Source organism: Penicillium crustosum, assembly GCF_028827405.1.
Source record: "Penicillium crustosum strain IBT 35664 chromosome Unknown utg000004l_segment0_segment0, whole genome shotgun sequence".
Taxonomy (NCBI): domain Eukaryota; kingdom Fungi; phylum Ascomycota; class Eurotiomycetes; order Eurotiales; family Aspergillaceae; genus Penicillium; species Penicillium crustosum.
Window position 1 is genome coordinate 2619066 of NW_026623125.1, and position 22115 is coordinate 2641180.

The 22115-nt window shown below is 46.1% G+C and overlaps 3 protein-coding genes across 3 annotated transcripts; 2 read left to right on the forward strand and 1 right to left on the reverse strand.

Annotated features, from left to right (window-relative positions):
- Window positions 1–10038: 10038 nt before the first annotated feature.
- Window positions 10039–14679, forward strand: N7487_010030 (uncharacterized protein; the record flags this gene model as incomplete). The annotated part of the gene is made up of 5 exons (XM_056877760.1): window positions 10039–10633; window positions 10682–10740; window positions 10799–13128; window positions 13185–13833; window positions 13885–14679. The coding sequence occupies 5 exons, from the start codon at window positions 10039–10041 to the stop codon at window positions 14677–14679; spliced, it is 4428 nt and encodes a 1475-aa protein (XP_056726340.1).
- Window positions 14680–16337: 1658 nt separating this feature from the next.
- N7487_010031 (uncharacterized protein) lies at window positions 16338–17185 on the forward strand (the record flags this gene model as incomplete). The annotated part of the gene is made up of 2 exons (XM_056877761.1): window positions 16338–16938; window positions 17019–17185. The coding sequence occupies 2 exons, from the start codon at window positions 16338–16340 to the stop codon at window positions 17183–17185; spliced, it is 768 nt and encodes a 255-aa protein (XP_056726341.1).
- Window positions 17186–17820: 635 nt separating this feature from the next.
- chsA (chitin synthase I) lies at window positions 17821–21014 on the reverse strand (the record flags this gene model as incomplete). Its single annotated transcript, XM_056877762.1, has 6 exons — window positions 17821–17835; window positions 17896–18396; window positions 18447–18848; window positions 18908–20530; window positions 20601–20782; window positions 20990–21014. 6 exons carry the CDS (start codon window positions 21012–21014, stop codon window positions 17821–17823), a joined length of 2748 nt encoding a protein of 915 aa, XP_056726342.1.
- Between the last annotated feature and the right edge of the window lie 1101 nt (window positions 21015–22115).

Genomic DNA, 22115 nt, shown 5'->3' on the forward strand with positions numbered 1-22115 from the left:
CTTGCAGATTGCTTTCACGCTCAGGTTCAGTTCGCATGGGAGTGATGTTGAAGGAACGACTTTTGCATGAATGGTCCATGGATGAACCCCATTGATATAATATCATCATTGAGTCTTATTCCTTCTGGCTTTGATTTACTAACATAAAGATGTAACTCTGCGTGAGCTCTTTATCTGCGATTTTTTTGGCTTTGTTATTGACTCGGTTTTACAATGTAGGCCTTACAATTAGCACCCGCACTTGGCTCTTGTTATGGACATAGCTTATAAAATTGATAATTTAATTGATGAATTCAGAGGTGATTTATTATGTGTTGGTTCTATGAACAAAGAGCACAGTCAATGCAAAATACTAGAGATGGGGAGAGCAGAGCTTAACTAGTTAGCCCTGGAACTCCGGGAATTGCTACAGACACGGCACGTTTTGCTAGTAGCACGGCACATTAGGTAATATTCCCTTTACATAATCAATTTTGACCGAGATCGTTACCATACATTACCACAGCAACTACATTACTTACTACTGTAGCAACTACATTCTATCTACTTCTGCTATAAGAACCACTCTATCTTCTCATTGATCTTACTTCATCCAATTGATCTTACTTCATCCAATTGATCTTACTTCATCCAATTGATACTTGATTTCACCTAATCATGGAGCCACCAATTGAGCAAGTCTTTGAGACTAGAGAGCAACTCCTTACTTCGATACGACAGCATGCCCTATCTCATGGTTATGCTATCACTATCATCAACTCCGCTAAGGAGAGGAATATTTGTCTTGGTTGTGATAGAGGCGGTATATACCATGATCATATTGATGCCCCAGAAGGGGCAAAACGCCGGAAGACAAGTACTAGACGGATGAACTGCCCATTCCGCCTTTATGCAAAGAAGCTTGTTGATACTAATCAATGGGAAATCCAGGTAAGAAATCCTAATCATAATCATGCAGCTACTAATAATATGATAGGGCATCCTATGGCAAGGCGTCCACAGCTTACTAAAGATCAAAATCAAACTATTGAACATCTATCAGATATTGGATCTCGACCGCAGCATATTATAAGTCTATTAAGAAAGGATCAACCTGATATCTTAATAAGACCAAAAGATATTTATAATATAAGAGGTAGTATAAGACAGAAAAAGCTTAGGAATCACTTACCTCTTGAACTTCTTCAACAGATATTAATTCAGAATCAATGGAAATATGCATTTAAACAAGATATAGAAGGTCATGTTCAATTTTTTATGTTCGCTCACCCTGAATCAATTAAGTATGCTAATCAATATAATAGGGTCTTTTTATTAGACTGTACTTACAAGACGAATCGGTATAAGATGCCTCTTTTACATATTATTAGTCTCTCGCCATCGAATTCATCCTATAGTATTGCTTTCTGCTTTATGCAAAATGAGCAGGAAGAAAGCTATAAGTGGACTTTACAGACTTTTTTTTCATGGCTTGACCCCTTACCCTTTTCTCCAGTTCTTTGCACTGACAGAGATCTTGCTTTATTAGGTGCAATTAAATCTATCTGTCCTAGAAGCCCACATCTACTATGCATTTGGCATATTAATAAGAATGTGCTGGCAAAGACAAAGCAATATTTCTCTTCAAATGAGGAATTTGAGGCTTTTATCAAGTCATGGAAAGAGCTAATTAATTCATCAAATATTGATGAATATAATGCTCAATTAGCTAAGTTCACAACGCAGTTTAATCAAATTGCCCCTAATGCTCTTAGATATATTCAAAGTACTTGGCTAACCTATAAAGAGATGTTTATTAGGGCTTGGGTAGGGCAATATCTTCATCTTGGTAACTGGGCTACATCAAGAGTGGAGGGGTCTCACGCTTTTTTAAAAAAGTATATAGGGGGATCTTCAGGTGATATGCTTCATGTTTTTGAGAGAATTAATAATGCTTTACAGGCTCAGTATCAGCGACTTGAATCTGATCTTGCAGAAGATAAGATTAAGAGACTAAATTTCTGCTCCCACTTTCTCTATTCGAATATTATAAAGAGAACATCACGATATTCAATATCTTTGATCTCTAATCAAGCTGCTATAGCTAAGAGAGCTACCCCCGAAGCACCTTTATCAAACTGCACTAATATATTCACTAGGACAATGGGCCTTCCGTGTGCCCACCGAATCGCTAGTTTATTAACAAAACATCAACCAATCCCACTAAGCGATATCCATCAATTTTGGAGGATTGGCCTTAGTAATGAGTCATCTATGTATCTGCCAATACTAGATCCTCTATTACCACCACCAACTCGCAGATCAGCTCAAGAGAACATATCAGATCAAAACATCAAAACATCAAACCAAAAGGTCACTAAGAAGAAAGCACCCTCGAAGTGCTCAAATTGTGGAGAAATTGGCCATACAATCCGCTCCTGCAGAGTGTGAAAAGCATGTAAATAAGATGAAAAGCACAATAAGATTGACTAGAGAGAATTGATTCATGGTCGGGTTCTTATAGTAATGAAGCAGTAGTAGATAGAATGTAGTTGCTACAGTAGTAAGTAATGACAGAAATAGACGGATACGACAATGTATGGTAAATCTGACATATGTAAATTCTCTAACTAACTAAAATGACAAGATCCGCTCTTTTCCAATCTCGGCGGACATAGCTGATTAAGCAATGTATGTATTTTTGTATGGTACCGTTATCATGACGGTCCATTGATTTCCCGGTTTGTAAAGACCTGGTAATTTCAGCATGCATAAATGCATAGTACTTGACACACCCCCCCAGTTCTTGAAGCTATTCAAAGCTCTCAAGGACTGCCTTTCTTCCAACTGTTTCGCAGCTGCTTCGCAACCGCTTCGCAAATGATTCGCAAGTGATTCCAACTTACCTCACCTGTCTCCTCACTGATCTCGGCTCAAATCGTCGATTTATGCAGTTTCCGCAAAACAGCCTCTGTTCTCAGAGGTCATGTGACGAATCATGTGACCTACGTCCCTCATTCCAACCAACTCTCTGAAGTGTCCCTGCTTCTGCTTCGTCAGAGCTTTGGTGAGCCCATCTGCTGGCATCGCAGCAGTTGGTACCCAGTCCACATATACTCGACCTGCGCTAACTTCTTGCTTCATCCAGCATCGATTGATGTCAACATGCCGGAGCTTCGTATGCATCGCGGCCCCTTCCTTCGTCAATAAATCGACAGTTTGCTGGTTGTCACACATGATGGATAGTGGGTGATCTGGTTCGAAGCCTAGTGCATTAAGCACTCGTCGCCACCACTGTACGGTTTTTCCTGCCTCTGCTAAAGCTAGTAGTTCGGCCTCGGTAGTCGATGTGGTGACAGTCTTCTGCTTAGTGGCCTTCCAATCGATTGGGCCACCATATAACTTGCAGATATACCCTTCGGAGCTCTTTCGATCTTTATGGTCTCCGAACGACGCATCGCTTGCAAATTCAACTGATTTCGCCGCCATCGTCAGGGTCGTATCTCGATTTCTAGGTTGTTTGTTTGGTGTTCTGATGCCGTATTCAATGGCCCAAAAGCGTGTCTCATAGAGATACTGTATGATGCGATCGACTGCATCTATATGCTTTGGTCCTGGATTTGTAAGGAATTCAGCCACTTTGGAGGTTGCTTTTGCAGCATCTACCCGGGTAATGGTGGTGGCATACTGCGCAGATCCAACCTTGGCCTGGAAACCATGAATCTGTTGCGGTGATGCCACCCCATCATAGGGTACTAGAGGCTCAATGCTCAGTGGGGACCCTATTTTTCTCTCTGTGACGAGATTGTATTTGTGTGCCATGCTCTCGATGTAGCTATCTTGGCATAACCAGAGCTTCTTCTGCTCTCTATCACGTATAATACGTATATTCAAGAACCAGCTTGCATCCAGTTCTCGAAGCTCCCATTGCTTCTTTAGATTTTGATCTAGTAAAGCGGCTTCTTTAGCCTGTTTGGGGTGATTGACGATGATGATATCGTCCACGTAGAAAAAGACAATAATGCCTTTGGTTGTAAAGATGCATGGATCTTCTTCCACTGGGGTAAGGCCTAGTTTTACTAGCACCTTTGTAGCTTCTTGCTGCCAAAGCCTTGGTGACATGCGCAATCCGTAGAGGGCTCTATGCAGGAGCCAGCACTGATTTAGTGCTTCGAAGCCTGGTGGACACTTGGTATAAACCTCGCTTTCTAGCATTGAATTCAGGAATGCGGTAACCACATCTCTCTGAATCATATCTAGATCAAAGGCGGCAACTAGTGCGAATACTGCTCTCGCTGTTTTGACAGCTAGTGTAGCAGCTCTCTTTTCTTCAGTTGACATCCACTGTAGATCTCCTCTCACGCAGATTCTTGCTTTGAACTTCTCGAGCATACCATCTGCATCAAATTTGTATGTAAATACCCACTTCAATGGCAAGATCTGGGTGCTCTTTTTGTTCGGTAATGCAACCTGAGAGAAGGTCTCTTTAGCCTTTAAGGTCTCAATTTCAAACTCCGCAGCTGCCTTCAATTGCGTGGCAAAGGGATGGATTTTTAGCCGCTTCCAGTTCTCTGGTGGTGGAGGCATCTGATCTCTATGCAGTCTGTTTTGCATATTGAGCTTCTTCGTAATACCTGTTGTAAAGGCATATAGAAGGCTTGGTGGCTCGGCTAGCTGTTTCTCGTCTAGCGATAGATATGCAGTGTAGTCTGGATCTGCCTTTGGCTTCCGTATTCTGGGGCCTGAGATGATGTTAGATTCATCAATTGACGCAGAGATCTCTCTAGTAGGCCGATCTTCTGGCTCTGGAGTAGGCGTATACTGCATCTCTTGTTGCAATTGACGCTCTATCTCTGCTTCATCTTCATCATATTGATCTCCCTCTCCCCCTTCAGCTTCGATCGACTGTATGACATTGATCGGATCTGGCGAAGATAGCGAGGTAGGAGATCTCTCATGTGGCGTACTCTCAATCGTAGCAATCGACGATAGTGCTCTTTGTGGTGAGGCTCTCTGTGGTGACATAGGGAAGCTCCCAGGGATCTGTTCTTGATCCCTTACCTCTATCATTGAGATATGTTCTACCACTGAAGCAGGGCCTGCCATTGAAGCCGGTGTTAAAGGTAAAACAGGTGTTTCCTTTAAAGGGGGGACCCTTGGTGTCTCCTCCCTACTATCTAGAGTTTGAGCTTGCTCCACAACTCTAGATTCCTGGATTTCTTCATTTACCGCCTCTGGTGCAGTACCTTGTTCTCGGTTTTCGACGTCATCATTGAGAGTTATGCGAGCAATTGACATCGGCATACGCATCTCTATGCTCAATTCTGACTGCGCTTCTTCCATTGAGAGCACTTGGGGCCAGTTCTTAGCGCTTAGTCCATTTGTCATAGTACTAATTGCATCTTCTTCTTGCGGTAAAGGCTTCGTTTTAGAGTACTGTCTCGATTCATCGAATACAGCATCTCTTACAACTTCAACTCTGCCTATGCCTGCTCGCCCTTTGTATGGAAACCAGATCTTGTATAGGCTCTTTGAAACATAGCCTACAAGATAGCCGATCTCTGCTCTCGGAGCCATCTTGTTAGATTGTACTCTCTTCAGAAGCCTTGAGTACGTTAAGCACCCATATAGCCTCATATTCGACAGGTTGACAATTTGATCTTTTAAGCCATCTGGAGCCGCATAGCGCATCAATTCCTTCCATGGTATGATCCACTTACCATCCATCTTTGTAGGGGTACGATTCATCATATATGCAGATGCATACATCGTCTCTGGCCATAGATTGTGGGGTAGGTTCGTACCATTGAGCAATGCTCTGCCGTTCCTTACTATCATGCCTCCAGATCTCTCTGCTGGTCCATTCATCTCTGGCAAGCCAGGTGGTGCATGCTCAATGGTACACCCTTCGTCTTCAATCATAGATTCAACCTCATTGCCGGCGCTTCTCTCATTATCATAATGAAATACCCTGATCTCGATTTTCAACCAGTTTCGGATCAATACTAAGAATTTACGAACTGCCATCTGACACTCGCTCTTCTTTATATAGGTAAATACGAAGTGACACCTTATTCCATCGAGATAGAAGTGCGTCATCCATATATGACCGTTGTAGGCAGGCTGGTTTTGTACTAGATCGAAGTGTACTCTCCCTAATATACCATATACCTGGCCTATCTTCCGGCGAGAGATTTGCCTAGGTGCATCTGCCAATTGACAAGCTTCACATACCTGCATTTCTTTGCCTGGGTTGCTTGCAATAGTGATTCCTTCAGTCATCTCTGCCAGTTTGACAATTCGCGCCTTGCCAATGTGGCCTAATCGACGATGCCAGAGCTCAATTGAAGCCTCAGATTTTGGCTCCTGATTGGATTTCTTAGTGGCAAACGTCATTTCAGGCTTCAAATCTGATGCCTTTTGGGTTATAAAACCCCTTGTCTGGGTGAGCCATGATAGCTTCTGATCGTGGTAGATCTTATAGATCTGACGATGGCCATCAATTGTCTCAATGCAGTTTGCTCTGAGATTCATTAATAGGCCCCCCTTCATCATCAATCCATGAGATATCAGATTACTATGGAAGTTTGGCGAGTACCTAGTTTGAAATAGGTTCATCTTAACGGCGCTTCCAGTGGTAGGGTTTACACCATAGATGACCACAGTGCCTATACCGGCCACCTTCGTCTCTGTATCTCCCACTTTGACGTTGCTCTGTACGCTTTCAAAGGTGCTAAACAAGCTCCGATTGTTGCATACGTGGATTTGAGCACCTGTATCAACTACCCATCTGTCTTCTGTAGGTGTAGTTGTGGCTTCAAAATCCTTGATTTTTGTTGACATAACGGTGTCAATTTTGACTGCGTTGGTTGTCAAGAAGCCAAAGGCTTCATCGTCGAGGGTTGTATTCGCTTGCTCTTTAGCAAGGGTCCCCCTTGGCCTTCTGCATATGCAGCTCGCTTCTTGTCGACAATTGCCTTCCATCTAGGATTAGCCTTCATGGCCTTCTCCCACTTCTGTTTCAATGCCGGTGAGGGCTGGTAATTAGCAGGCCTTCTATCTTCATAGATTTCCCAGCAGGCCCAAGGCATGTGAACTCTCGATTTTACCCTGCCACATGGACATAGCCTTCTTTCTAGGCCATCATTCCTTGCCTCTATAGGCTTTGCTTCTTCATTGCCTTGCCATGTCGAGAAAGCAGCCTTTGAGATGCCTCTTTGCGCAGCCGGCCTGCCATGGGTAATCTTCCAGTGGGCTTTGTACCGAGTCATGATTTCGAAGAAAGGGATGTCCTGATTATCCTGTACTCTGAGAGCCCATGTTTCATAGAATCCAGGCGACATTATAGAGATTGCTTCAAGGAATTGATTCGTGGCATCCTCTGCTTCTGGCATCCTTGCCTTCTTACACGATTGGTAAAGCGATTCCCAGTTTAGAAGCCATTTCTCGATGTCGGTGTTCCGATCTAGGCCTCTATCTAGGTTCCGCCACTGTTGACGGAGCTTAGTTTTGTATGTAGGATCGCTCTCTGGTGCAAATCGTTTGTGGAGATTGAGCATCAGCTCCAAAGGTGATAGTATATCAATGATAAAGGGCTGGTAGGGAGTATCAACTGACTGCCTAATTGCCACCGCCACTAGATCTAATGCCTGTAGTTTCGACTGATAGGCTCTGTTCTCTGCATCCCAATCTGCTTTTAGGGATAGCCTCACATTGAACCAGTGTTCTGGGTATTCTTTTATGGCATCTTTGACAGAGATGATCTCTTCAGGTGGTTCCAATTTAGGACGTTCTTCCTCCTTAAGAGACGGATTGCATTGATCCCATACTTTATATGCAACTGCAATTGCTTTAATATATGAGAGCCATGCATCCCATGATTCTGTATCCTTCAAAATGACGCGGGAGGAGGCCGCGGAGAGGCTTGACATAATATTCATTATTGTCGATTTTCGTCGATGAATCTGATCTTCTTCGAAGGAGATAGGGGTGCTTCGACGATTCAGGGGTTGACCGTTGTCAAAACCACTGTGAATCGGCGACAGCTAGGTAAAAGATGGTCTATATGTTGTAGACAGATCTTAATTGGAACGAAGCCGGGCTCATAACTGACAGAAATAGACGGATACGACAATGTATGGTAAATCTGACATATGTAAATTCTCTAACTAACTAAAATGACAAGATCCGCTCTTTTCCAATCTCGGCGGACATAGCTGATTAAGCAATGTATGTATTTTTGTATGGTACCGTTATCATGACGGTCCATTGATTTCCCGGTTTGTAAAGACCTGGTAATTTCAGCATGCATAAATGCATAGTACTTGACAAGTAATGTAGTTGCTGTGGTAATGTATGGTAACGATCTCGGTCAAAATTGATTATGTAAAGGGAATATTACCTAATGTGCCGTGCTACTAGCAAAACGTGCCGTGTCTGTAGCAATTCCCTGGAACTCCTAAGGGATTACATAATAGCACTTGACCGCTAGGCCAAAAGATCATAAGGACAAACAACCTCTTTTTTTGTCTTTGCAGTAGTATATATATTAGGCCCTAACATCCGTTAGGGATCACAACATGACTGTAGCAAACCCACTTCGTCAAACCATGCCTGGTGCAAACACCTATATATGACTAAATGAGAGCAAACAGAGCAAACAAAGAACGATCTTGAAGCATGTGATAGCATGTGATCATATAATCGTGAACATTAATTTGGGACACTAAGGGTGAATGGTGACATACATGGTTAGCTAACTAGTGGATCTGCCAAGTGCCACTAAGTATTTATTTGGTACAGAGCGGAGTACTGTAGATATAGTGTTGCTGTAGGATCGATAGTCAATCGAAAACAGTATTTTGTTTATAGGACACATTCGACGATTAGAACAATAGTACTCCGTACCTATGTAGGTACCTAGGTAGGAATTACGCAATACCCATGGATGGATGCCGGGATAATCTGCGGTCCACCAGATAAACATGTCCCGGGAAAGAGGTAATGAGCAACCTTGGAAACAATATTGAAATAATATTAATGCTATTAATGCTATCAGATGCACAAAATATGGCATATCGAGGTGCGTTGTATAACTCTTCTGAGGGGTAAAAAAGTGGTCCAGTGAAATCAGTGCAATCACCAATTGTAATAATAGAGAATCTCGGGCTCGTTTCAAAGTAAAGTGGACCGGGTTGTTCCCGAGCCGATACCCAACTCGACCGAATTTTCATCCGAGTCTTACATGTAAGTAATCTATCTTATGGGTAGTCAATAATCCATAACTAGTTAGAGGGGTATTATTAATCATTGAGGGAAATTAAGGAATATCTTTTTTTTTTTTTTTTTAAAAAAAAAAAAAAAGGCCTGTGGAGTAAGAGGATTCCAGAATGCTTGCAAGGTCGCAACCTTTACTGTGTTGATAGGCTTGGCCACCTTGCGGCCCGATCATAATTCCAATATTATGCCCAGGTGTGCACACGCGTGGATCATTCATAGATAATCCAGGGTTCCCGACCACGGGTGCCGAGCAAAAAGTGGACCGGGGGCTCGGGATCTCCCAGATCCGTCCTGCCGGCTCCTGGGGTCAAGAAAGTCCCGCTGACTCAGCACGAGGCTTAGAAAATTACCAGGCTCTTTTTGGGTTTTTTTGGCGTCAAGTCGAGAGCGGAGGGCAGTTAAGGCTATGGCGACTCTAGGCTCCCTTGCCTCAAAATGGCCAAGAATCCCCAATTTAATGTCTATCTACCCAATCATCACCCTGGGAATACTAGTAAGGCCTACCTTAACTCCACTCATCTACTTCGTATATTTCTTTTTTTTTTTTTTTTTTTGTTTTTCTCTTGAATTGCTCCGACCCCCGACCTGACCCACAGTTCCATTACAATGGAAGATGTCATCTAAAGACGGAAATAGCCACAGAACCCAGACTTTAAATACCTGATGATACCCCTCCCCCTTTCACTGATTTTCATTTAATAATTTGGTCTCGAACATTTCCATCAAATATCCTTGCGCATAAATTTCCCCCGTGATCATTGTCCATTATATCTCGGCACGATGTCATCGGACACAAGCTCCCTGGAGCTGAGGGAAAAGCGTGAACCAACGCCACCTCATACTGGAGATGCATCAACCCTCGGCGACTCTCCTATGGCATTCATCGATCAAGAAGATGTTGAAACCCTCACTAAAATAGCTACTCAACGGTCTCGCCGGCAATCTACCCCTGGAACCACAGATCCCCTAGCAGTACTCGCTAAACAGGATCCATCTCTCGATCCCCAATCCGGAAAGTTCGATTTACAAAAATGGCTCCAAGCAGCTTTCAATGATATGAGCCGAGATGGCCGCTCAGGACACACATCGGACGTCATTTTCAAAAACCTTAATGTATATGGATCGGGCGCTGCGCTGCAGTTCCAAGATACAGTCACATCCACCCTGACTGCCCCTTTTCGGTTGCCTCAAATAATTCGTGAATCACACTCCCCCCAAAGGCGAATCCTCAAGGACTTCAATGGTCTTTTGAAAAGTGGCGAGCTGCTGCTTGTGCTTGGTCGGCCAGGTGCCGGCTGTAGTACACTTCTGAAGTCTATGACTGGAGAGCTGCATGGTTTGCAAATGGATAAGGAAAGTGTCATTCATTACAATGGTAAGACCCACGCTCCAACAACTCTACAATAGAGCTAACAATCACCAGGAATTCCTCAACCTCGCATGATTAAAGAGTTCAAAGGCGAACTTGTATACAACCAAGAGGTACGTTTCCAACATTCGGCTATGCCAATAGACATATTACTAACTTTAAATTACACAGGTTGATAGACATTTCCCTAATTTGACCGTCGGTCAGACTCTGGAGTTCGCAGCTGCCACACGAACTCCCGCTCATCGGTTCCAAGATATGTCGCGTGTAGAATACGCCAAATACATGGCTCAGATCATCATGGCTGTTTTCGGACTGAGTCACACATATAACACGCGCGTCGGAGACGATTTCATCCGTGGTGTTTCGGGCGGCGAGCGAAAGCGTGTCAGTATTGCAGAGATGGCCCTGGCCCATGCTCCAATCGCTGCCTGGGACAACTCTACTCGAGGATTGGACTCCGCCACGGCATTGAAGTTTGTCGAGGCTTTGCGCCTGTCCGCTAATATCACTGGCTCGTGTCATGCAGTCGCTGCTTATCAAGCAAGTCAAAGCATCTACGATGTATTTGACAAGGTGATTGTACTTTATGAAGGTCACCAGATCTTCTTCGGACCTGCTGCCGCAGCCAAGTCTTACTTTGAGAACCAAGGCTGGGATTGTCCGACTCGCCAGACCACTGGAGATTTCCTCACTTCGATTACAAATGCCCAGGAGCGGCGAGCGAAGCTCGGTATGGAAAACCGTGTTCCTCGTACGCCTGAGGAGTTTGAGGCTGCATGGCTCAAGTCCCCTGAATACAAGCAATTGCTGAATGAAATTGCTGAATATGAAAGTCAAAATCCCGTTGGACATGATGTGCCAGCCGTTGCTGATCTCCAGGAATGGAAGCGTAGCGCGCAGGCCAAACACAGCCGGCCCAAGTCTCCATACATCATCAGTGTTCCTATGCAAATCAAACTCAACACCGTTCGCGCCTATCAACGACTTTGGAACGATGCTGCCGCAACAATCTCTACAATCGTCACTAATATCATCATGGCTCTGATTATCGGATCAGTCTTCTACGGGACCCCGGATGCGACTGCAGGCTTTACATCCAAGGGTGCAACTCTGTTCTTTGCTGTCCTTCTCAATGCTCTCACCGCAATGTCCGAAATCAACAGTCTCTACTCACAACGCCCAATTGTCGAAAAGCATAACTCCTTTGCATTTTACCATCCTGCCACAGAAGCCATTGCTGGTGTCCTCAGTGATATACCAGTAAAGTTTGCATTGTCTGTCGTGTTCAACATCATCCTATACTTCCTGGCTGGTCTGAAGCGAGAACCATCCAACTTCTTCCTCTACTTCCTCATCACTTTCATTATCACGTTCGTCATGAGTGCAGTCTTCCGCACATTAGCCGCTGTTACCAAAACTATCTCACAGGCAATGGGTCTGGCAGGTGTCATGATTCTGATCCTCGTTGTTTACACCGGTTTTGTGCTCCCTGTTCCATCTATGCACCCGTGGTTCGAGTGGCTTCATTATCTCAATCCGATCTACTATGCCTTCGAGATTCTGATTGCCAACGAGTTCCATGGTCGCGAGTTCCCTTGCTCGTCCTATGTTCCTTCCTACGCAGACCTATCAGGCGATGCATTCAGTTGCACTGCGGCGGGCTCCGTGGCAGGCTCGAGAACTGTCAACGGTGACCGGTACATTGCACTGAACTACTCCTACAGTTACAGCCACGTCTGGCGAAACTTCGGTATCCTGATAGCCTTCTTGGTCGGTTTCATGCTCATCTACTTTGTTGCAAGCGAGCTGAACTCCGCTACTACAAGCACTGCCGAAGCTCTGGTCTTCCGCCGCGGTCACGAGCCTGCCAGATTCCGCCAGGACCACAAGTCCGGATCCGATGTTGAAAGTACTGAGGCATCCAAGGCTCCTGCTGCGGATACAGAAGACAAGGGAATGGGTGCTATGGAAGCTCAGACCGATACCTTCACTTGGCGCGATGTGTGCTATGATATCGAGATCAAGGGCGAGCCACGTCGTCTCTTGGATAACGTTTCCGGATGGGTTAAGCCAGGAACGCTGACTGCACTTATGGGTGTCAGTGGAGCTGGTAAGACGACTCTGCTTGATGTATTGGCACACCGCACATCGATGGGTGTCATTACTGGTGATATGTTTGTCAATGGTCGTGGACTTGATGAGAGTTTCCAGCGAAAGACAGGTTATGTTCAGCAGCAGGATCTTCACCTCGACACTGCTACTGTGCGTGAGTCTCTGCGATTCAGTGCTATGTTGCGTCAGCCAGCCTCCGTCTCGGTTAAGGAGAAGTACGACTATGTCGAGGATGTGATCAAAATGCTGAAGATGGAGGAGTTTGCCGAAGCCATTGTTGGTGTCCCTGGTGAAGGTCTGAATGTCGAGCAGCGCAAACTGTTGACTATCGGTGTCGAATTGGCCGCCAAACCCAAGCTGCTACTCTTTTTGGATGAGCCTACCAGGCAAGTACCCTAACCAACAAATTCTCATGCCTTTTCAAATACTAACTCTGTTTTAGTGGTCTTGACTCTCAGAGTTCTTGGGCTATCTGTTCATTCCTTCGCAGGCTTGCCGAGCACGGCCAAGCAGTTCTTTGCACAATTCATCAACCCAGCGCCATGCTCTTCCAACAATTCGATCAGCTACTGTTCCTCGCCCGAGGCGGTAAGACTGTGTACTTTGGTCCGGTCGGAGACAACTCTAGCACAATGCTCGAGTACTTCGAGTCCAACGGTGCGCGTAAGTGCGCGGATAGCGAGAACCCAGCTGAATACATGCTGGGTATTGTCAATGCTGGTAAGAACGACAAGGGCCAAGACTGGTTCGACGTGTGGAAGCAGAGCAACGAAAGCAAGCAGGTCCAAGTCGAGCTCGAGCGAATTCATAAAGAAAAGGCAAACGAACCCTCTGGCGCCGATGATTCCTCACAAGGCCACTCTGAATTTGCCATGCCATTCTGGCTCCAACTAACCCAGGTCACATACCGTGTGTTCCAGCAATACTGGCGCATGCCAGCCTATATTCTGGCAAAATGGGGACTTGGAATTGTGTCTGGTCTATTCATTGGTTTCTCGTTCTATGGTGCCAAAACGTCGCTGCAAGGCATGCAGACTGTCATCTACTCTCTCTTCATGATTTGTACAATCTTCTCGTCATTGGCGCAACAGGTATGCTCAAATCCAGATTCCAAGCAAGTGAACATACACTAATCTCACCAGATCATGCCCGTGTTCGTCAGCCAGCGATCGCTCTACGAGGGACGTGAACGTCCTAGCAAATCATACTCCTGGAAGGCTTTCCTTATCGCAAACATCATTGTGGAGATCCCCTTCATGATCGTCATGGGTGTCCTGACCTATGCCTCCTACTTCTATGCTGTCGTTGGAGTCCCCGACTCAGCAACACAGGGAACCGTCCTCGTGTTCTGCATTGTCTTCTTCATCTACGCCAGCACCTTTACCCACATGGTCATTGCTGGTCTCCCAGACGAAACAACCGCCAGTGCTGTAGTCGTTCTTCTCTTCGCGATGTCTCTGACGTTCTGCGGTGTGATGCAGCCCCCAACTGCCCTTCCCGGCTTCTGGATCTTCATGTACCGTGTCTCGCCATTCACATACTGGATCGGCGGCATGGCTGGCACACAGCTTCACAATCGCCAAGTGGTATGCTCGACCTCCGAACTATCCATCTTCAATCCTCCTTCTGGCCAGACTTGCGGGGAGTACCTCATGAAGTACGTCACCGCCGCTGGTGGTCAGTTGCTCAACCCCGAGGCTACGAGTGATTGCAGCTACTGCTCTCTCAAAGTTGCAGACCAGTACCTGAGCACGGCCGGTATCTCTTACTCCGACAGATGGCGCAACTTCGGTATCATGTGGGCTTTCATTGGTTTCAATATCTTCGTTGCTACTCTCATGTACTACCTTGTCCGTGTGAAGCGGTGGAACAGTGCCGATATGAAGGCATCCATGACGAAGCTCATTCCTGGCAAGAAATCGAAGGCCAGTAACTAAGTTTTGTCACTGCTTTCTTGCTAATATTTGTCAATCCTTTTGTCTATATTCTATATTTCTTTGCCATTTTTCTCTGATCTTTTTGTCCGTTCTCTCAAATGCCTTTTCGGCCATCCACTGACCTTGCTGTTTATCTCTCATACATTTTGTCACTTTAAGTCTCTTGCATTGCATTGCACAAAGAGAAAATACTTATTTAATTAACTATACATACCTATATACATCACTAGAAATCACCTTGTTATACGCATTTCTAGTTCACTGTACCCAGTATCAACTGCAACCTTGAAGCTACTAGTATCCTGCAACCCAATTTCTTTACACCCCTAACAATGGCAGTAATCGTATCACTACCAGGCCGTCACCGTAGAAGTAGATGATTACCTGTCGCTTTCCAGTATGCACTATGTGGACGTGATGACTGTTCGGGCTTTATCGCCAATTTTCTTGTAGTATGTGGCTTAGATGATGCGGTTCCTATTGTTGCTGTATCTGAAAGAGGTCTAATTTTAAGATAGCTAAAGTAAACTGGTCGTTTATTAGGGGTTTCGGTTTAAGTGTAGCTTTGATGTGACGAGAATTTACCAGGAATTAGCACTCGATCTGTCTCTAGTTCATGTTCCGTCACCAAGTAGGTATCGAGGTGCCTTCCCGATTCAGAAGTTATGATGTTTGACCCTAATATATAAATACCTTCCTTCTCTTACTTCTCCTCCTTCCTTCTTTTTCGCTCTCTCCCAAGTTGTGTTACTTTACACGGGCTTCGACACCAGACTCACCTATGACGAGCGGCACTGAAGGGGGACGGGCAGCGGGCTGCCACGGTTCAAGATGCCAGTGAGGATACATAAAGAGGAGGAATATCTGTTACTGGTGAGAGAAGTAGGGGGATGCTGCACGGGCGACCGTTTGAGCACATCAGGGTAGGAAGCACACCAGGACTCTTTTCTCGGACACAGTGGGCGTTCGTCTTCTCAAGCCTCGGCGTTCGCTTAAGCAACGGTTAAGGGGAACTGATTTTCTGGTACTGTGGACTTTGGTGAAGTGGGCTCGAGGGAGAAGGCGGGTGGTGGGTTATTTCTTTTGCTCTGTGATGAATCGGTCTTGATGATGTTTCACATCCATCGGACGTGGCGACACCCTCTGTGGCGGCCGGGCAAGCTTGATCGGAGGCTCGCAATTTGACCTACTGAGAGCAACTTTTTGTACTTGATTCTTTTCTTATGTAGTATCCTTGTGGGCTTGTAAGATGTGAGCAATTGACTGATGAATACGTCTATTTGTTTCAAGAATCACTATATGTATTATGAAACTTTAGATTTGATTCATTAACTGTATCTATGTTAATACCAGTACGGCCTACAGGTAAGCTTGACTTGGTTATAAAATATATCATACATGTACCACTACTTGGCTTATCATTCTCTTATTCCAAGATGTCGAAATACTTGATCTTTCAATCAAATAAAGCCTTTCAACTGTTGGATCCATTTTATAGATCTATAGATCCAAGGATCGTCAGAACTAACCTTATCTGTCTTATCAGTGACGCACAGACCAACGGACCCGGGGCCATCGGCTGCACCAACGTCAGGGCCGCCGTAACACCGTCGAACCAACCAATCGTCCGACAGCCCCCTAGGTCCCAAAATACCAACATGGATCCCGACGCCGGCATCCCCGCCGAAGCCGAACCCTCTGTCTTCAACTACGTTCTCTCCTTCCTACTCGTCGGCGTCGCATGGGGCTTCACAACCCCCTTTATCCGCCGCGCAGCAGCAGACTTCAACGCCCGACAAGAGAAGCAAGCAAACGAATCCAACTCCCGAGGCCGCTCACAAGAATCACCAGAAACCGGGTTCACAGATGCGGGCGAGGGACAGGAATTGCTCTCTCGGGAGGAACAAGACCGTGACTCCGGTGACGAGGAAGGTGTGCGGAGACGGAGTACGAGTAGCAATGCTGTGAACCGAAAACCGAAGACTGCGGACGCAGATACGGGACTGGATGGTGGAATTGCTGGTGCGAGTAGTCGCGATACTATGGAAAACAGGGAAGGTGGTGCAGATGAGGACCAGGATGATATACCCACGCCGGCGTGGAGACGTGGGGCGCCTGTGAAGCAGTCGTGGCTGCGGACGAAGGTTGTCACTATTTTCTGGACGGTTGTTAACCTGCTTCGCACGCCTGCGTATTCTATTCCCTTGGTTATCAATCTCACGGGTAGTATTTGGTTCTTTTTGCTTGTTGGGAAACATGGTAAGTGCCATTCCTTTGGGTTTCTTGGCTTTTGATGCTGTGGGTTTGGGATGTGGAATTTCTAACCAATTACTTTGTAGAACTCTCTTTGACTGTGCCGCTTGCAAACTCAAGTGCGTTCTTGTTTACTGTTCTTGGGGAGTGGTATGTTGAGCGTAAGGTGATTGCGAGGCAGACCTGGTTGGGCATGAGCTTGGTACTTGGAGGGATTGCGTTATGTGTGCATTCTAAGAACCAGGCTTCTTAAAGTTGATTCGATTTGGGATTAGGGAATTGGTGCTGATTTATATGGTGTCAATATATTTGGTGCATGCTAGACACTTGATGGAGCAATGTAGCTTATTTGGAGCCTCCGAGGAAATCTCACAGCTGACAGAAATGGCACTATGTTCACCCATTACTTGAAACTTTGCATAATGAACTCTTGACTACACAGTTACCGTGATGCCTCGGATTTCTCTACACACACTACTTCTTTTCGATAAACGCAAAGTTTGCAGAATAATCAATACTCCATATCTACAGATACAGTACAGAAATTCCCAACCACATAAGAAGCGCAAAAATCATCGGCCCAGGTATACATATATGCAAAGGCAAGCACATGAAAAGGATGCACCGGACTGAACGATAAAAAAAAGACAAAACCAGAGAAACCACGATACCATGTCATTCCGCGTGTCGCAAAGGACGAGAGGGATATCGCGGGCAAGTCATCAAACGTATTACATTTTCCATTTCCATTTTTCATTTGCGTACCAGACCGGACCCGCCGTGGTATTGTAACCAAATCCAAATCCGGATAAAATCAGGGGATATATGAAAACATAGCATTGCTGCTGGCGCAAAAGAACACAATCATCATGCTTAAAGTACACTCAATCAAACTCCACGGAACTAGAATGTGAATATTAGTATGCGGTTGACAGAAATAGTGGTACAAGGAAGATAACTCACCATACGAACAACCAGGTACCACATTGCACCTATGAACTTGAACATTGACAGACCAGCAACACTCCAGAGAACAACTTCCATGTAGATCATGGAGCGTTCGGTCTGCGCATCGTCGTCAGATGTGTCCTCGAAGGTTTCCAAACCGGCAGCGCTCAGAACAACGGCACCAAGAGCAAAGTTGCAGAATACCCAGGCGAGCACGACGGCACTGCGGAATCCCTTGTAGTAGTCGGCTTGCTTCTCTTCCTCAGAAACAACCTGGACCTCCTTGGGGGGCTTCATGGCGAACTTGGCCAACTCCGCCTCATACTGCGCGTTAAGATCGCCATCGTCTTGCGGAATATTGACGTCGACCTTACCGCCGGGCTTAAGGTGGGCAGAGGGCAGTTTCTCGGCCTTGTCATCTCCCTTGGTACCCCATGTGATATCGTGCGTGTTGCAGAACGCGTAGATGTTGAGGACGTTGATATAGGTTGGCGTGAGCAAGATGTATTGAATGAACTGGAGGATGTTAGAAGACTCATAAAAATTAGATCCACCGTATAACTTACACTGGTGAACATGTGCCATGGGTCCAGGAAGATGAACGAGGCGATGAACCACATGACGTAGGTCGATCCAAGGGAGACAATGATAGAAAAGAACGTCTTGTTGGTGAATAGTTCGCTGACCGTAAAGCTGTTTGAGGCCACCTCTGTTTGGATCGATTTCACCGTAACGAAAATGGCAGCGAATGCAAGATATATCATGATCACGATCCAGAAATAGACCATGGTCATATAGAACTTGTTGGATCCGCCGGGTCGATTACCAAGAGCTAAAACGAAGCACGTAACAAGAGTTGCCAGGTATAGCCATTCAAAGACAATACCTAGAACCTTACCAGCAGTACCCAGTAGATCATCTGAGCCCAAGTATGTTGTCAAGATGTGGAAAACCAAGAAGAAGTTACCCTGCACAAGGCGTTAGTATAGATAAAATAAAAGATAATGGTGAAGGGGAGGGATCGTACAATTCCGAACCACGCGAAAATCATCGCAATTGTTTGATAGACGAACTCAACCATCAACATGCACTTGCGAACCATGCTGTGATCACTGCGGAAGATCTGGTAGAAATGGGCTATGGCGTAAACTGCAGCGAAGAAACTGCCATTCAGCCAACGACGACGCTGGAGAATGAACTCGGCCATTTGATCAGGCACATCGGTTTCACCAGTTGACGACTTGACGTACTGAAGGAGCCATCTGCACTTCCGCTTGGAGACAATCTCAAAGCACAGGATTCGATCCTCGGCCAAGTACATGTTGGCCGTGAAGATACCGGCATTGGCACCGTGCATCTTCTCACCTAGGAAGTACCGCTCTAGTGGGCCTTGGCCGTTCTTGTCGTTTTGTAGTGCGACGAACCGGTAGGCGGAGAACGCACCAGGCAGCACAGTAATGAAACCGAATGAAGACTCAAGCGGTTTATCGAGAATGTTGCTGAGCTTGTACTCGAAATTTTGACCAGCCACCAGCGGGTTCAGTAATTTCTTGCCGTGAGACAACATGACCTTGATCTCACCACATGCACCACCGCACATGGGCTCGACATCGAAGGCCTTCCAGAGGTGATAGATCGAGTCCTTGCCAGGTTTGGTACCCGCATCCAAGAGGACACAAATGTTGGGATCCAAAACACGACCGAAGGCTTGGAAGAACCATCTATGAGAGTTGATCTTCTTCTGATTCTTTTCCTTTAAACAGAAGATCAGCTGCACAGGAGGACCAGATCGAGGCTTGAGATGCACTTGGGTGCCCTTCACCTCCAACCCAACTTGAGTGGTGTACTCGTAGATGTGCGCGGTAACGTCCTTGCCGTTGACTTGTTGTTTCGCAATGCCGTCCTGGTAGACACCCAGACCTGCCAGCACAGCGCGCGTCCGAGGGTTGATCTTGGCACGACCGTCGCTAATGATACAGACTACAATCTTCTTCCACGAATCCTTACCCCACGTTTTGCTGCTTGTGCGCGAACACATGTAATCAATGTTCTTGAACACACCGGACATGGTGCGCGCAAAGAGGAAGTCATCTTCATTGTACATGGTCACGACGATGAAGAGTTCGGTGTTGCGAGGCTTTGCGAAAAGCTTCTGACGGAGGGTAAATCGCTCTTCGAAGAAATCGGCAGGATCGCATGTCGCTGCCGAATATCGCATGTGCGTGAATTCATCGCGACCTGGTGGCTCTGCGTGGGGTACTTGGCTGAGCAGTCTCGGCGCAATGGGACAATCGAGGACAAGGTTGCCGTTGAAAAGTTGGACTTCTTTCACGGTCTTCCAACGGCGAATAGGTGCTGGGCTGGGCGTCGGGGCCGGTTCATCCTGGAACTCAGTATACGGGTTCGGCTCGAAGGGGTTTTCGGCCGGTTGCAGCATAGGCTGATCAACTTCAAAGGGAGTGTGTCCTCCCTCTGGGTACTGGCCTAGGTCATAATCATCATGCGGGGTATGTGTAGGCTGGTATGGTTGGGTGTAGTAGGCGTCGTGATGGGCTTCGGGGTCGACCGAATACTCATGTCCAGGATAAGGATGGTGTGCGTCATATGCGTCATGGTGGCCATAAGAGTGATCAACATTCTCGACGGAGTACTGTTTCCAAGGTAGATTGTCAGTATTCATTCCTACCCACCATAATTCGCTGTGGTCTCGTAATACTCACAGTGGGTTGTTCGGCCAAGCGATCACTGGATGGCATGGGAAGATGCGACTGGGGCCCATATGGGTTGTCTGAGAGCTGGTAGCCATGCTCCAGTGGTCGCCCGGGAGAAGGAGTGCGATTGCTGTATCCCGTAAGATGGGAGGGATTCAAGATGGGCGAGGTATGCTCGTCTCCGAACGGGTCTGTCCGTGACATAGTTAGTTTTGAGACGTAAAAGAGTCTTTAATGAAAGTTTGAAAGGCAATAATTCGACGTCGCAATTTGTACCGAGACCATTGAATCAATGACCTGCACTGATTTGCGCAGTTTCAGAGAGATGGAGAATGCGTGGGTAATATGAAAAGAGTGAGAGGGAGGCGGGGGTCCAATAAGGCTAGAGGAGTACGTACCGGCGTCCACACGATTGTAGGCCATAATGGAGGAGCCTTGGGATCAAGTTCAGATTATCCCGCCCCAAGTTTGTAGCAGGGGTTGTTGGAGATTGCGCCAGGAGCGCCGAGTGGAATATTAAGCGTCAGCGGGAGAGATCACTAGTCCGATTAACGGATCCGAGTTCTCGGCGTCGTTTCAGATATGAAGAAGGATTGCAAGCGAAATTCGATACAAGGAAAGGGTATATGGATTATGGATTGTCAGCGCTGAAGGTGAAGAGGAACAGCGATCAAAAAAAATGTGGAATAAAATCCGGGTTGCCCGCTGTTGTTTACGACGCCTTTCGATTCCTGGCAACGATATGGTGGATATGGGGACGAATCAAAAGTGTCCGTGCTGCTCCGCACTGCCTTGTGGAGATACCTTCACACGCTGATTAGGCCTGTTGTATAGAGATGCAGGGCACAGTCCTTAGATAAAAAAAAGAGCAGAATCTTCAGGTACTTCGGAACAAAAATCTCCAATGATATTGCAGTAATTAAGGAACCTTGGGAAGTTCTGAAACCTTTGAGCCACGGGTTGATGTTAAGAGGAGACACTCCACTTGAAGAGGACGATCTTGTTACTGGGCCAACTGACTGGAACTCAGCCACATTAGGCTTGTCATATGTGGCTCATCCATTATCTCAGCCCTAACCAATTCCACTGCCTCAGTGGGCAGCCAGTGGCAGTCAGTTCTATGGAGTACCCTGATATGCACTCATTTCCTGTTTCTTTTTTTAGAATCTGAGGTCATTGGAGGTCACTTTTCTTTTTCTTTTAACTAAAAAAAAAACAGCTGCCTGTTCCTACGATGAGTAGATGATCTCCCTCTAGCTTCAATATGCTATGTTTGTGCCTTGTTCTGCACAAGCTGTAGTTTTTGCTTTTTTCCTGCTTTCTTTTGGTGCACGACATATGTGCAGCATGTACAGAGTACGGAGTAATGCAATTGAAGATATCTCTCCAAGGCTGGTGGAGACCCCAACTTAGGGCCTATCGATAACCCCCCGCCTTGCATCGTCAAATTTGAACCAGGCCGTTCCTGGTATACCATTGTCTACTACTATTGTGTCACTTACTTCCTAGCTTTGCATTTCCTGA